At 38.4% G+C, this 13,325-nt stretch overlaps 1 protein-coding gene across 1 annotated transcript in view; it reads right to left on the reverse strand.

The window, feature by feature from the left end:
• Window positions 1-13,325, reverse strand: part of LOC117402159 (adhesion G protein-coupled receptor L1-like) — a 267,345-nt gene that overhangs the window by 65,745 nt on the left and 188,275 nt on the right. Inside the window, exons 12-18 of the mRNA XM_059006982.1 lie at window positions 12,855-12,977; window positions 10,096-10,301; window positions 9,008-9,181; window positions 8,135-8,344; window positions 7,208-7,428; window positions 6,784-6,850; window positions 181-272 (exon numbers count right to left, since the gene is read on the reverse strand). Coding sequence (XP_058862965.1) covers window positions 181-272; window positions 6,784-6,850; window positions 7,208-7,428; window positions 8,135-8,344; window positions 9,008-9,181; window positions 10,096-10,301; window positions 12,855-12,977 — 1,093 coding nt within the window. The remainder of the gene's footprint in view (window positions 1-180; window positions 273-6,783; window positions 6,851-7,207; window positions 7,429-8,134; window positions 8,345-9,007; window positions 9,182-10,095; window positions 10,302-12,854; window positions 12,978-13,325) is intronic.

The following is a 13,325-nucleotide window of genomic DNA, read 5'->3' on the forward strand; positions in this document are numbered from 1 at the left end:
ATTTCACAAATGTCAACAGAAGCAGAAATTGATATGGCATCCATTAAAAGGTTTCATGAACCCTAGGTATGGGCTATCCTCAATGGCTTCACTGTGTTCTGTGCTGGTGGAGCAGAGACCAGGACTTTTGACTTTTATACAAACTAAATAAATAAATGTGGCGTTTGAAGCAGGACTTACTTGATATTGTCGAGGCGACTGGAGTCGGGCTTGAGTGCCGAGGTGTTTCGAATCATCTTGTGCAGCGTGATCATTAGGAACACCAAGTTCAGCTGCAGGGCAAAGGGCAAAGGTCAGTCACCCAAAACATTACATACAGTAGACATTGGGGAGAAATCCTTTTGTATAAAAAGCAGGCTAAAAAGGCTGAGAGAAAAAATATCGACTGTAGAAATACTCTTGCTGGGTAGCTTATGTGTCTGTTAGAACATCTTCATTGCAGCAGTGACACTGGAAAGGCAATGGTTCACACTTAGTGGTAAAACATTTTATGTATTGTATAGTACCCAATTATTTTAGAATTTATATGCACTGGTTAACAAGGATACGGTATCATGGGTGGATTTGGGGGGGGGGGGGGGGGGGTTGTCCATTTCATTAAAAATGTCAAAATATCGTTTACTTTAACGGTATGTTTAGTATTAGTCTTGACCCCCCCTCCCCCCCCCTTCATGAAAGGATCTGGATCCGCCCCTGGGTATGCAAAATGTTGGAAAATGTATTTAAAAACAGAATTAGATCTACCATTGTTAATAATAATAATAATAATAATAATAATAATAATAATAATAATAGTTAAATCCACTAAAAGACAGCCCTGTAGATATCAGAACACAGGCATGCATGCTACTCCTACTGCACAATAATATTAATAATAATAATAATTACAAACGTATAAAATGTTATTAAAAACAATAAAAACAATATGTATCATTATCAATAATAATTTATTGTTTAATCAAACTTGTACATAGTTAATACAACAAAACACATTAAAATACACCAAGAGGTTTGTATCTGGCCTACTTTCAGCACGCTTAAAATTATCAAAACTTTTAATAACGTAATAAGTGCATTAAACAAATACGCATTATATGTAGGCCTACATTAAATTGCGTTTTCTATTATAATTATTATTATTTATTAATCCTGAGAGTCGCTTTCATCGCTGTCACTTATTAGCAGTTCATTACACTCAAGCTCCTCCTCATCTTCCTCAGCTTCAATGGCAATGACAGAGACCCGGCGTTTATTTACAATATTTGCCAGCAGACCTGGCGCGTATTGGAGACAGGCGATTATTTGAGACCCGGCAATTATTTGAAGTTTTACAGTGTATAAATACACCTTCAAGTTAGTTTTAAAGGATTCAAAACGAGTCCCTAATACATTTTGGAATACAATGGATTTTAAACAGAAGTTGACCATAAAGTGGTCCTGATATGGTAGAACATGGTCTCTCTGGTTCTGATAGGGTACCCTGGTTGAAATGGACTGCCAGCAGTGTGTGTCGTTTCATACCACTGGAATCCTACTGCATTACCCTGAAGATACCCTGGTAGAACTATTGGCAGAACAATGCAGTACCAGCAATGGCAACACAACAGATTTGAACTTTTTAGTGTGGCTTATTTGCTTGTTTGGTACCTGGGTTGTTTTCATGGCATTTAGTGATCTTTTAAATCATTAACATTCATCCCACTCGATTGTAATTGGTAAAGCTCATTAAACACTGAATTCCCATAAAATTTGTTAGACTGAAATACATTTACATAGGATAAACGTCGGTAAAAACACTCTTCCACCAAACATAATCATTTAGAAATCATCTCTAGTCTGTGTAGTTTTTATACTTGCTGTCTGTCCCGTCTCCGTTCCGCTGTGAATGGCTAGGGGTTGCTGTCAGTCATCTCAGTGGTCCCATAATAGGCTACTGTAGTTTCACTGTCAGTCATTTCATCCTGTTCTGACAGATCTCGTTGACTGAAGCAGCGCTAGAATGCTCTCATTTAAGTGACTGTCAATCCCCAAGACCTGCACTGACTGTGCACTTTCATTTGCCAGCTACACTGCCTGTCATTCAAAGCACCAAGTTTTAAATTAGCGGGTTAAGTTGTAGGTAAGCTTTTGCTATAAGTGTATGGTGACTGGTTTGATATTAAAATGTGGTGCAAGAGGAAAGCACTTAATGAATATTGTGCACAATACCCTGACCGACGGTTGAAGTCTCACGGGGCAGGACGAAGCGGGTCCGTCTGCCTTACCTTCCAGTGACTCTGAGTCCAGCTGTGCTGAAGCAGGAGAGGGGCGGAGCTCAGACTCTGAATAATAAGTCCAAGTTAGTTCTGCTCAACAATCTAATGTTTTGTTCCGTGCATATTATTATTATGCTATAAAAGTCTGAGTAATACACTTTTATATGCTGTGGTTTCTGTGGTTTATTTGAGACAATTATTAAATGTATGTAGGATCTTTATCTATACATATAACTCTGCTGTGACCAAACGTTATTTCAAGAATGTTGGTAACCATGGTTATGTTGCATGTTGAATATGATTAAGGGGTTTCGCTAAATGAGACGTTTCTCAATGGCATAAAAAGTCTGTTTGTTTTTTTTAAAGCATAAAGGTGGATTTCTCCCATTCTCTGTTTGAATGAAAAAATAAAGATTGAAAACAAAAACGGTAAATTCTTTCAAAAATAAACACTGAATTGGCAAAAAAATAAAAATCGAATAGTAGCAAGTCTTGTTATAACACAAGTTTTATCATGATTGGATAGATTGTTTTCTTTCACACTCTACAAAAATTAAGCATACAAATCTGTGGTTTAACTATTATGTGATTGTTTAGTGTCATAATTAAACCAAATTGCCAGGCTCCATTTTGAAACAGCAAAACATCCTGATTGTGCTAACTTAGGGGTAGATGTACTAAAGTGTTGTGCCTGTCGCAATAGTCGCAAACCAGTTGCTAAAGAGTCGGAAGTCTTGGGTGAAATGTACTAAACAAGCGCAATGCTACTTTTTAGGTAATGCTTTGTGGCAGCAGTTTTTCTTTGAGCTTCAAGCTTAGATGAATATGTATTTATGGGCGTTCCTGTATACAGTACATTCTCAGAAAGGGGGTGGATAGTGCAAATGAGGGTTTTTAAATATTATAATGAGATGTAGAAAAAGCTGCCGGCAATTGCCGCCCCCTGGGAGCTCCCGTCCTCGGTCAGCAAAGGAATAGTCTCGACTCGAACTGGCTATAAGGCGCATCCTACACTCCACGCGGAGCGCCTTTACTGGATGCACCACTCGGGAGCCCACTCAATGCATTTTTAAGGCAAACACCCAAGTAACTAATTTTCACGAAAGGCAGGGTGTACTTACATGCCTTGAAAACTAATTTCTGTGACATTTCTGATTTCTCCAATGTGTTGGGAGCAATAGACTGCACACATGTGTCACTAACCCCTCCAGTTCATTCTGAGCACCTGTATAGGACCATGATCTATTTTGTGTCAATTTTCTAGGCTACTAGTAGGCCAAATCAAAAATAATAATAATTAAAAAAACAACAAAAAAAACCCACTAAAATCATTTAGTTTCAATTTAAAATAATCTTTTATTCACATTGTACACCAATGTGTACAATGCAGCAGCATGATTTATTTTGTGTTACCAGTAGGCTAAAGTACAAAGAAAGTGTGCAAGGGATTCATTTGTTTTTACTACTCTACTGTTTACTGTATAGGCCTACTGTACAGATTAATATTTTTACATAATGTAATGTGTAGGCTATCCAAAACACATTAGTGTTATTTCAGTGCAATGATTTACATTTAAAATGCAATGAGCACTATACATGTACAGTGCCTATAGTAAGTATTCACCCCCCTTGAACGTTTTCACAGCTTGTTGTGTTACAATCTTAAATCTTGATGCATTTAACCTACTCAACACTTTGAAGAGGCAAGAGAATTTTTATTGTGAAACAACAGTTAATGAAAAATAAAAAAACTGAAATGTCTTGGTTAGATAAGTATTCACCCCCCTGAGTCAATACTTGGTAGAACCACCTTTGACAGCAATTACAGCTCATCAGGTTTGCACATCTGGATCATGCAATATTCGCCCATTCTTCTTGGCAAAATTGTTCAAGCTCTGTCAAGTTGGATGTGGATTGTGGGTGAACAGCAATCTTCAAGTCTTGCCACAGATTCTCAATTGGATTCAAGTCCGGGCTTTGACTGGGCCACTCTAGGACATTCACTTTCTTGTTTTTAAGCCACTCTAGTGTCTCTTTGGCTGTATACTTGGGGTCAATGTCCTGCTGAAAGGTGAATCTCCGTCCCAGTCTTAGGTCTTTTGCAGACTGAAGCAATTTTTCCTCAGGGATTTGCCTGTATTTAGCTCCATCCATTTTGCCCTCTACCCTGACAAGCTTCCCAGTCCATGCCGATGAAAAGCATCCCCATAGCATGATGCTGCCACCACCATGCTTCACAGTAGGGCTGGTGTTACCTGGGTGATGTGCTGCGTTGGGTTTGCGCCAGACGTAACGCTTTGCATTTAGGCCAAATAGTTCAATTTTTGTTTCATCGGACCACAGAATCTTTTGCCACATCTTTTCAGAGTCTCCCACATGCCTTTTTGCAAGCAGGATTTTACATGGGCTTTTTCAGAAATGGCTTCCTTCTTGGCACTCTTCCATACAAGCCAGATTTGTGGAGTACCTCAGCTATTGTTGACACATGGACAGTTTCTTCCATCTCAGCCATGCTGTAGGTCTTTCAGAGTTATTATGGCCTCTTGCTGGCTTCTCTGACCAATGCCCTTCTTACCCGGCTGCTCAGTTTGGGAGGACGGCCTGCTCTAAGCAGATTCTGGGTGGTGCTGTATACCATCCACTTCTTAATGATCGACTTCACTGTGCTCCAAGGGATATTCAATGTCTTTGAAATCTTTTTATACCCCTCCCCTGATCTGTGCCTTTCCACAACTTTATCCCGGAGTTGTTTTGAAAGCTCCTTGGTCTTCATGGTAGTATCTTTGCTTGAATGCACTACCCAACTGTGGGACCTTACAGAGACAGGTGTATCCATTTTACTTATTGTGTGAATTCTGAAGGCAATTGGTTGCACCTGAGATTATTTAAGAGTGTCATAGCAAAGGGAGTGAATACTTATCTAATGAAGACTTTTCAGGTTTTTATTTTTAATTGATTTGTTTTTTCACCCCCACATTTTTTCACACATTGAAAGTGCTGAGTAGGTTGTGTAAATCAAAGAAAAAAAAATCCAATTTAAATGCATCAAGATTTCAGGTTGTAACACAACAAACTGTGAAAACGTCCAAGGGGGGTGAATACTTACTATAGGCACTGTATGTGTGTGAGATTTTATTGTATTGTTTTTAAATCCGACACCTCCTTATGTCGGACAAACATGTCCAGTTTAGCGAGTGGCTACTGTATTATTATGAAAAGCTTTTTGGGGGTGAAGGTGGGGGCCCCACTATAGAATCTGATGGGATTAACCCTTCGCGGTCCTATGTCGGACCAGGTCCGACATTACAATTTTCCCTTTCCGGTCCGATGTCGGACTCTGTCCGACATCATCAAAAAGACGTAAAACACAGGTCTCTAGTCGTTTTTTCTCCAGAAAAGGGGCGGATCTGAGCAATACACATAGCCCTGGCACCACAGAGATAACACGGACATAAACAAACAAGATAGCTGTTTCTGCATCCAGCACTCAAAGAATATCGCAGACATTTGCGGAGCTTTTTGAGATGTTATAGTTATAAAATAATGACTTGGATCGCATTATTGAGGAGTTTGGTGATAAAACGAGTGATCAGGAGATGATTTATCAGTATGCACTATGAAGAGGTATGTGAAAAATACAGTGAACAAGGGGTGGGGCGGGGCTGGAGATGCAGTACTGAGTGTCCTGTTGATATGCAGTGCCTTTTAAACCTGTTTTACTGTGAAAAAAAATACTTTTAAAAAGCGCGTCTAAAATAAACAGCACGTGTGAAAATAAATTGGACCTGACGTGCCTGAGACGCCCTGAATAAATGGACTGCTAACGGTTAAACTGCCTTTTATTTTGTATATATATGTATATATAGGTAAAATGAAGGCGGAACAGAATGCATTGTGCAGATGACATTTACATTTAAAAAAAACAATGTTAGTTTGATTCTTGCACCTTTGCATGTATAGACGTTATCCTTCGGGCACCCTCTGTTGCAGCAAACCACAACTCAACACCCACTTTTTAGTTGGACAATGTCGCACAACTCTTGCAATGTATAATGCTAGAGATCTCGCTAATAACAAATATATAAATGAGTATATTGCATGCGTCTCTCTTCATTAACATATTTTCTCTTAGTACATATAACAAAATGTTTACTTTGCTAAGTGTCGCAACGAAAATGCAAATTGCGGTATGTCTGCGCTGCAACTGACCCATCTTAGTACACCTACCCCTTACTTTATTAAAATCATGCTACTGCAACAGACACTATATGTGACATTGTGCCTGTTTTCTCTGGTTACCTGCTTGCAGCATCTGTCTTACTGGACATACAGGCGCCTCAACTATGTCCTCGCAATATGGGGGTCACTAAATCAACCCAGATGGGTAAAAGCCAACAGGAATAATATTAAATAGTTAAAAGCTCACTATCTGTTTAGATCATTAAACAAGACTAGTTCCAGAGAGAAGGATAGTCAATGCCTTAGGTAAAGGCATTTCCAATAGACAGGAAGACAGATAAATACTCACCATGATCACAAAGGAGACTGGTCCAATGAAACTCCAGATGAAATAGTTATCCACCCGTAGCCAGCAGCTGGAATGGAAAGAATGGAACAAAACTCATTACACACCAGGGAACATCACAAGAACAAGGATACCTGATGCCAGTTTACATGCACCATCACTACAGCAGTGTTGAATGTAATTTGAAATTGGTCTTGTTCCATTTCCATTTGCACTCAGACCGAGATCAAACTAGTTTGAACTAGGACTCAATTAGGATTGCAGCTCACTGTTTTCCAATTTTCTCTGGACCAAGACGCAGCCAACCTCAGACTATTGAGAAAAAAATATGGTCATAACAATGACTGAATAAGCAGATATGAAATCGCTTTGTCCCAGTGGCAGATGGAACTGTTATTAGTGTTAGTCAGAAGGAAAAGGAACTTACGCTTTCTTGGTTCCGTAACTGCGGTAGTCAATGGCAGCCGATATCCCCACCACGAGCGCAGGGAAGCAGTAGCCACACAGGTAGTAGTACTTCTTGCGAGAGTATTCACTCTCAAACACTTCCACCAGCATTAGATACAGGTGAACTCCCTCCAGACACATCCATGAGAACGCAGCAAGGAAGAAGAAATGCAGCAGCCCAGCAAAGATCGGGCAGGCGATCTGAGAGATGGAGAGAAGAGGAAGAGAAAAATGTTTTTGCATCACATCCAGACTAAATTATAGTGTAGTTTTCAGTCCCGCATTATACTAACACGTTAACAAATGCAAGAGCACTAGCATTGTAGCAACAGGGAGCCTGATCAGAATGCACACTGTGATCTTCATAAGAGAATTCTCTTTCTGCTGGCAAAAACTCAAGAGTAAAAGTTGAGAAATGTATTTCCAGCTGACTCATGGTGTAAATAAAAATATAAAAACATATATTGCTATGATACGGACAACACAGGATACAAAAAAGGTAAAATAATGCCTTTCTGTTAAGACAGGAGGGGGTTCAATAAAACTTTAACATAAGCACTTTCTCATTCTTTGTCTTTCAAAATGTAAAATTCAACATTGGTTTGATATCTGGATAGACCTTGTGATCAGTACACACCAGAAGTAAACATACAGCCTGCAATGCATAGGAATGATACAACACAGAGAAAGGTACTCAACAGGCTTTTTAATAGAGCTTTCTAAGTCAAATGGTATTTCCATTACTGATCGAGTGCTCACATATCTACCACAATCTCTGCCGTAATCTTTCACTCTCCTTGAAAAAGGGGCGGCAGAAGTTCATGACAAACTCAGGTTTACCTGGTAAAAATCATTGTAAGAAATCTAAAAGATGACCCGCTTTAGGGATCTGTGTTGTGGCACTCACGTCGTACTGTGTCTTGTCTATGCCGATCAGGAAGAGCAGCTCTGCAATGAAGAGGTTGATGCACAGGTTCTTGTGAATGGTGTTTCGGTCAGTCTGCAGGCCTCTCAGGAAGCAGAAAGTGGAGATGCAGATGGCCAGGCAGACCAGAGAAATCACAATGCCTACCCAGGTGATGACGAACAGGATGAGCTCATGCATCCTCCCGGGATACTGAGAAAGAGAGACGTGAATCACAAACAGTACACTTCGATCAAAAACCTAAAAACAACCAGCAAACTGGTAGAATACGTCTGTCCCGCTGAAGTTTCTGGTATTTCAGATTGGTCTGAGTTTCTTTTCTTTCTTTTTTTATATATTTTTTAAAAGCAGGAAATAATGACGACAATGATACTTTCATTCCTTTCATCTGTGATGCTTACTGATTAGTCCCCACAGGAGTCTGCATCAAATTCTCTAGAAAATCAGCAAAGAGGAAAATCAATTTTCGCTCAAGGACTCCCACAATCTTGTAATAATTTTTTTTCAATATAATTATTGTTTTTTTTTAGTATTTATAGGGAAGAAAATGTTAGACATGTTAAAAATGTAAGTTTATTACTGAACAAATTAGTTAAAGTGGTTAAATGCATGCCAATAGCTTCTCGCCCTGTCATTGGCAGTGATGCATGGCACTCCCAATTTATTTGGTCAACGGCAGTTTCACAACCTCTCCATTGCTGACACAAAATCCTGCCACTCATATCTCTCAGACGCAGTTTTGATGCACAGCATTATCCGGCACGTGAGTACATATTTTTAACTATTGCATTTTTCTACAGTCTACATAAATAAATAAATAATTGGTAAAAAACAAACAAAAAAAAAGAGACCTACCACTGCGTCGTGGTGAGCCATCAGCACAGCAAAGTTGGTGAGGTGGCTGCAGGCACAGGTGGTGTGAGTCTTGTTGGTCTTTACAAGCCGACAGCCCTGCGTTGACCAATAACCCATCATGGACCTCTCCGAGTAGTTCCAGAAAGAGCAGTTTGGGCTGAAGTGGTTGTCAAGCTGAGACGAGAAGAACAGGAAAGCATAGACAGTATAGATGGTTAGTATAGATGACGTGTTCATAATATTCGATTCCTTACTTGGTATTTACTGACAGTCTTGTTACTGAAATAAAAACTACCCAGTATGACTGCAAACATCATAAAAAGAAAAGGGGACAGTAAAACTAAGCAGATGGGATTTGAAGCTAAGTGCACTTTAACATTCTTACTTTATTATTTTAATTTATATCTTTTTTTAAACAAATGTGTTTACTTTATGTTTATACGTTAAATAAATGTCTTGTCAACTGACACCTTGTGGCCCGCCCCTGTGTGCATTTCTATGTTATGTGTTGTATGGTGCGTGTGTTAATGTTGGTGTATAGTCATTGGTACACAGGATATAAACGGGTCTGTGTTTCACGTGTATTTAAAAATGTATAATTGTATTTAGGCACGGGATTGCACATCACTGCACGTGCATTTAAAGTAAGTAATATGCGGGCACGAGGTTGCACATAATTAATTCACGTGCTGGGATTCAAGTGAATAATTAATTAGTAATTGAATCCCATCACAACAGTATACATAGATGCATGTTTCATTCACTTGGGGTGGGTGTTCGGTGAGTGGAGAACGGGATTGGAGACGGAGGTAAAGTTAAAGTTAAAAAGAATAGATAAAATATCTGCTCACCCTGTTTGTCTGTCTAGTCCGTTTTTGTTTGTCTTTTTGTTTTGGCGACGTGCGCCGTGTCCTGTGTTTATGTGTTCTGTTTAAACCTTTTACTTTGTTAATAAACGCTTAGTGCTACCATTTGCACTCAGCTTCTCATCATCACCGTCTGTCTGTGTGTTTCTCTCTCTGGTCTGAGTTCCTCCCTGCAGCCAGCCTGTCACACACCTGCTCAAAACAAGGAGAGGGAGGTTGTACCTTGAGGTGTGGCAGCGTGAAGACGACAGGGTCAGTCAGGTAGACGCGGTTGGACTCCTTGTTGATAGACGCCGAGATGACCTGAGAGTTGACCACCAGGCCATTGCTGGGGAAACCTGGCTCAAGATCCATCTTCACTGTGGCGTTCTCAGTGGACAAGAAAGGGCCGAGGTTCTTGTAAAGCAAGAAGACTACCTTGACAACACCTAAGATGGAGGCAGGGAGACACAGTGAGAGGCATCGACTTAACATCTCCCATGAAATTGAAGATCATTGATTCATCCCCTGATAAAAGCACCAGGGCATCCACAGCTTCAGCAGTATCTCCATATAGACTGATAGCATTTACAAGGCTTCTGTGTACACACTTAGCCCTCCTTCCTGGGCTCCTGATGTATTTACCTTTAAACAAAGTTATTGTACCAAATGTACTGGAATATCTGCAATTTATATATTTCCTCAACCCAAACCATATGTTATATTTACACACAGATTGTTTTTTCAGTTTTTTCAAATCCTACGTATATGTTTCCTATTTCCCTTTTTTCTTGTGAGATGTGATATATATCAAAATATGATAATGTTTTGAAGATGGCATTCATGTTAAAAAATAGATGCAAAGTAGGAATAATTACCTTAAAATTTAAGTTGGCTTAGATAGACTTCAATATACATGGAAAAACAGAATGTGGCAAAGGTACATATCTGTAAATATATCCCAAAGTTGTTTCGTTAAAAGTGAAACAACTTCCATAGTAAATATTTCATTTTTGTCCTAATTTCCATCTTTAAACACTTATCCTTTGAGTGTGAGAGAGAAACTGAGAGAGAGCAATGCAGTTGAAAGAAAAAAAAGCAAAGATATTTTAGAGGATTATATATGAGGGATTGGAGAAATACAGAGATAAACTGTAAAAATAAAATAATCAGAAATGAAGAATTGGATTTAAATTGAGTTGTTTTTCGTCTCGATCGATAATCTCATACTATTTTTTTTGTGCAGTGATAAGGGCAGTCAAGTTCCCATCACAGCTTATCTACCCTTCCGGCTATAGCAGTCCCATTAATAAGAAGGCAAGCAAGCAAGCACTTTCATCCAAAAGAAGAGCTGTGGGGGATGGGATGGGATGGATGGGGGGGGGGGGGGGGTTATATTCAGGTGAACAAAACAAATCAGTAACATTTTAATATGTACGGAATGAATGTAGCATCGATAAGTATTTAATTTAAATGCATTAAACGATTAATGGAAGTTCACTTCATTAATAAACAACCAATAGATAGTCAATTAGAGTCATTAGTTGATACGCAATTGCAAAACTAATTGGGTTATTTAAAATTAGCTTCAGATTCTATTTTCTTCTTTTTTTTCTTATTTATTGTATTTATTGTATATATATATATATATGTGTGTAATACATGGATGAAGGCTATATTTGCATCCTGAGCCATTCGAAAAAAAATGCATAATACTGAAGCAGTGACGTCAAAATGGCATATTCATCTAGAAGATTATACATGATCTTTGACCAATATTTGACTCCTGTGCACCCGACCACTTTCAAACAAAATGTCTTGTTTGAAATCACTGGACAACACCCACAATTCGTGGTTTTTAGGCACTTTTAAGAAATATGTCTCTGTGAAGATTTACAATCATCCTCCACCAACGGCAGTACCAACCAAGCGAACGAGACAAATAATCTACGACTCTGTCGTTGACTAAAAAATAAAATAAGAAGTATACCCCATTGAAACACCTTTTCCTTAAAAATACATTATTTTTTGCAGTTCATTATCTACCCAGTTTAATTCACAGCTCCTGAATTATCAAAAAGAACATTATATTTAAGATTCTTTAATATTGACTTGATTTACGTTATTATTATTCAATAAATTCACTTGCAGTTTTAACCTTAACACCCGTTTATTGTCTTTTTTTATCACAGATAATATCCATGTATTATGAAAAATAATAGATGGGCTTCAGTGGGTTTCTGTGTCTCGTAGTTTATGACGTCACATAAACCCTAGATGGAATTATTTTCCTGTAACTCACTGCAGCCCATATAAATGGCTTTCTTATCTTAGTGATTTTTAATGTAACTTTAAAATTGCTGCTTTTGTATTATGTGCATACTGTTATTTAAAAATGTTATTGAAATGGTCTGATTGTGGCAGTTGTATGTGTGACATGCTATACAAATGTATTGTGGTTTGTTCTTTTCTTCTGCTATGTACCGTACAGTGCTTTGCGATACTTTTGTATAAAAAACATGATATAAATGCAATAAATATAATATATATATATATATATATATATATATATATATATATATATATATATCTTTATATATTATTCTCGCTATATACTGTATATTCAGTAATAATAACAACAGTAATACTAGTATTACTACTACTATGATTACTACGATGACTGCTACGACTAATAATAATAATAATAATAATAACAACTTCAACGTCTATGCACAGGTTTTTCATCAATTAGTATGATCTTTACTGTCGATGGAAACAACAACACGGTGCTCAACCGGCGCAAATCCCAGCATGCATCTGAGAACTACAGCATTGGGAGGTGGAGACCTGACGAGTCTCCTGTCATTCCCAGCATGCACCTGAGAACTACAGCATTGGGCAGTGGAGATCCTCCAGCAGATCTTGAGGCTTATGGCGTACATTTTATTGGCGATGAAGCAGTGAGGATTAGGGAGAGGAGAGGGTTGGACTTGGTCCCTTACCGCTGCGGCTTTTCTGCTTGATGGTGTTGGCAGACAGTTGGATGGTGCTTTCACTGGGAAAGGACTGAGGGAATGTTAAGGGTTGCAGATCCGTCTCTGTGTTAATAACCCACACCTCCAACGCTGCAGGCCAAGACAAAAAGTAAGAACATCACCATCCTAATTGGCTCTTTTCTAGTGTCATTAGAAGACATAACTTCTAAATTTAGAGAGGTCAAAAAATTATGCTGTAATCACCGTTTCTGTAATTCCACCCCTTTCATATTTTCCATGGACTCTGAATTAGTTTTTATATTGTAAGCCCCTAGGCTAAATTTCAAGGAGTCCTAAGCAAGATTTTATATCATTTTGTTCATCTTATTAAAACTAGAAAAACCACTCTTTAATTTAGTAAAGTAAAACAAAACCAAAAAAAGCTATAATCACATATAACACAATTACACTGATTTTAAATGTTATTTTACTCCAGAA

This window comes from Acipenser ruthenus, chromosome 34 (genome assembly GCF_902713425.1).
Source record: "Acipenser ruthenus chromosome 34, fAciRut3.2 maternal haplotype, whole genome shotgun sequence".
NCBI lineage: Eukaryota > Metazoa > Chordata > Actinopteri > Acipenseriformes > Acipenseridae > Acipenser > Acipenser ruthenus.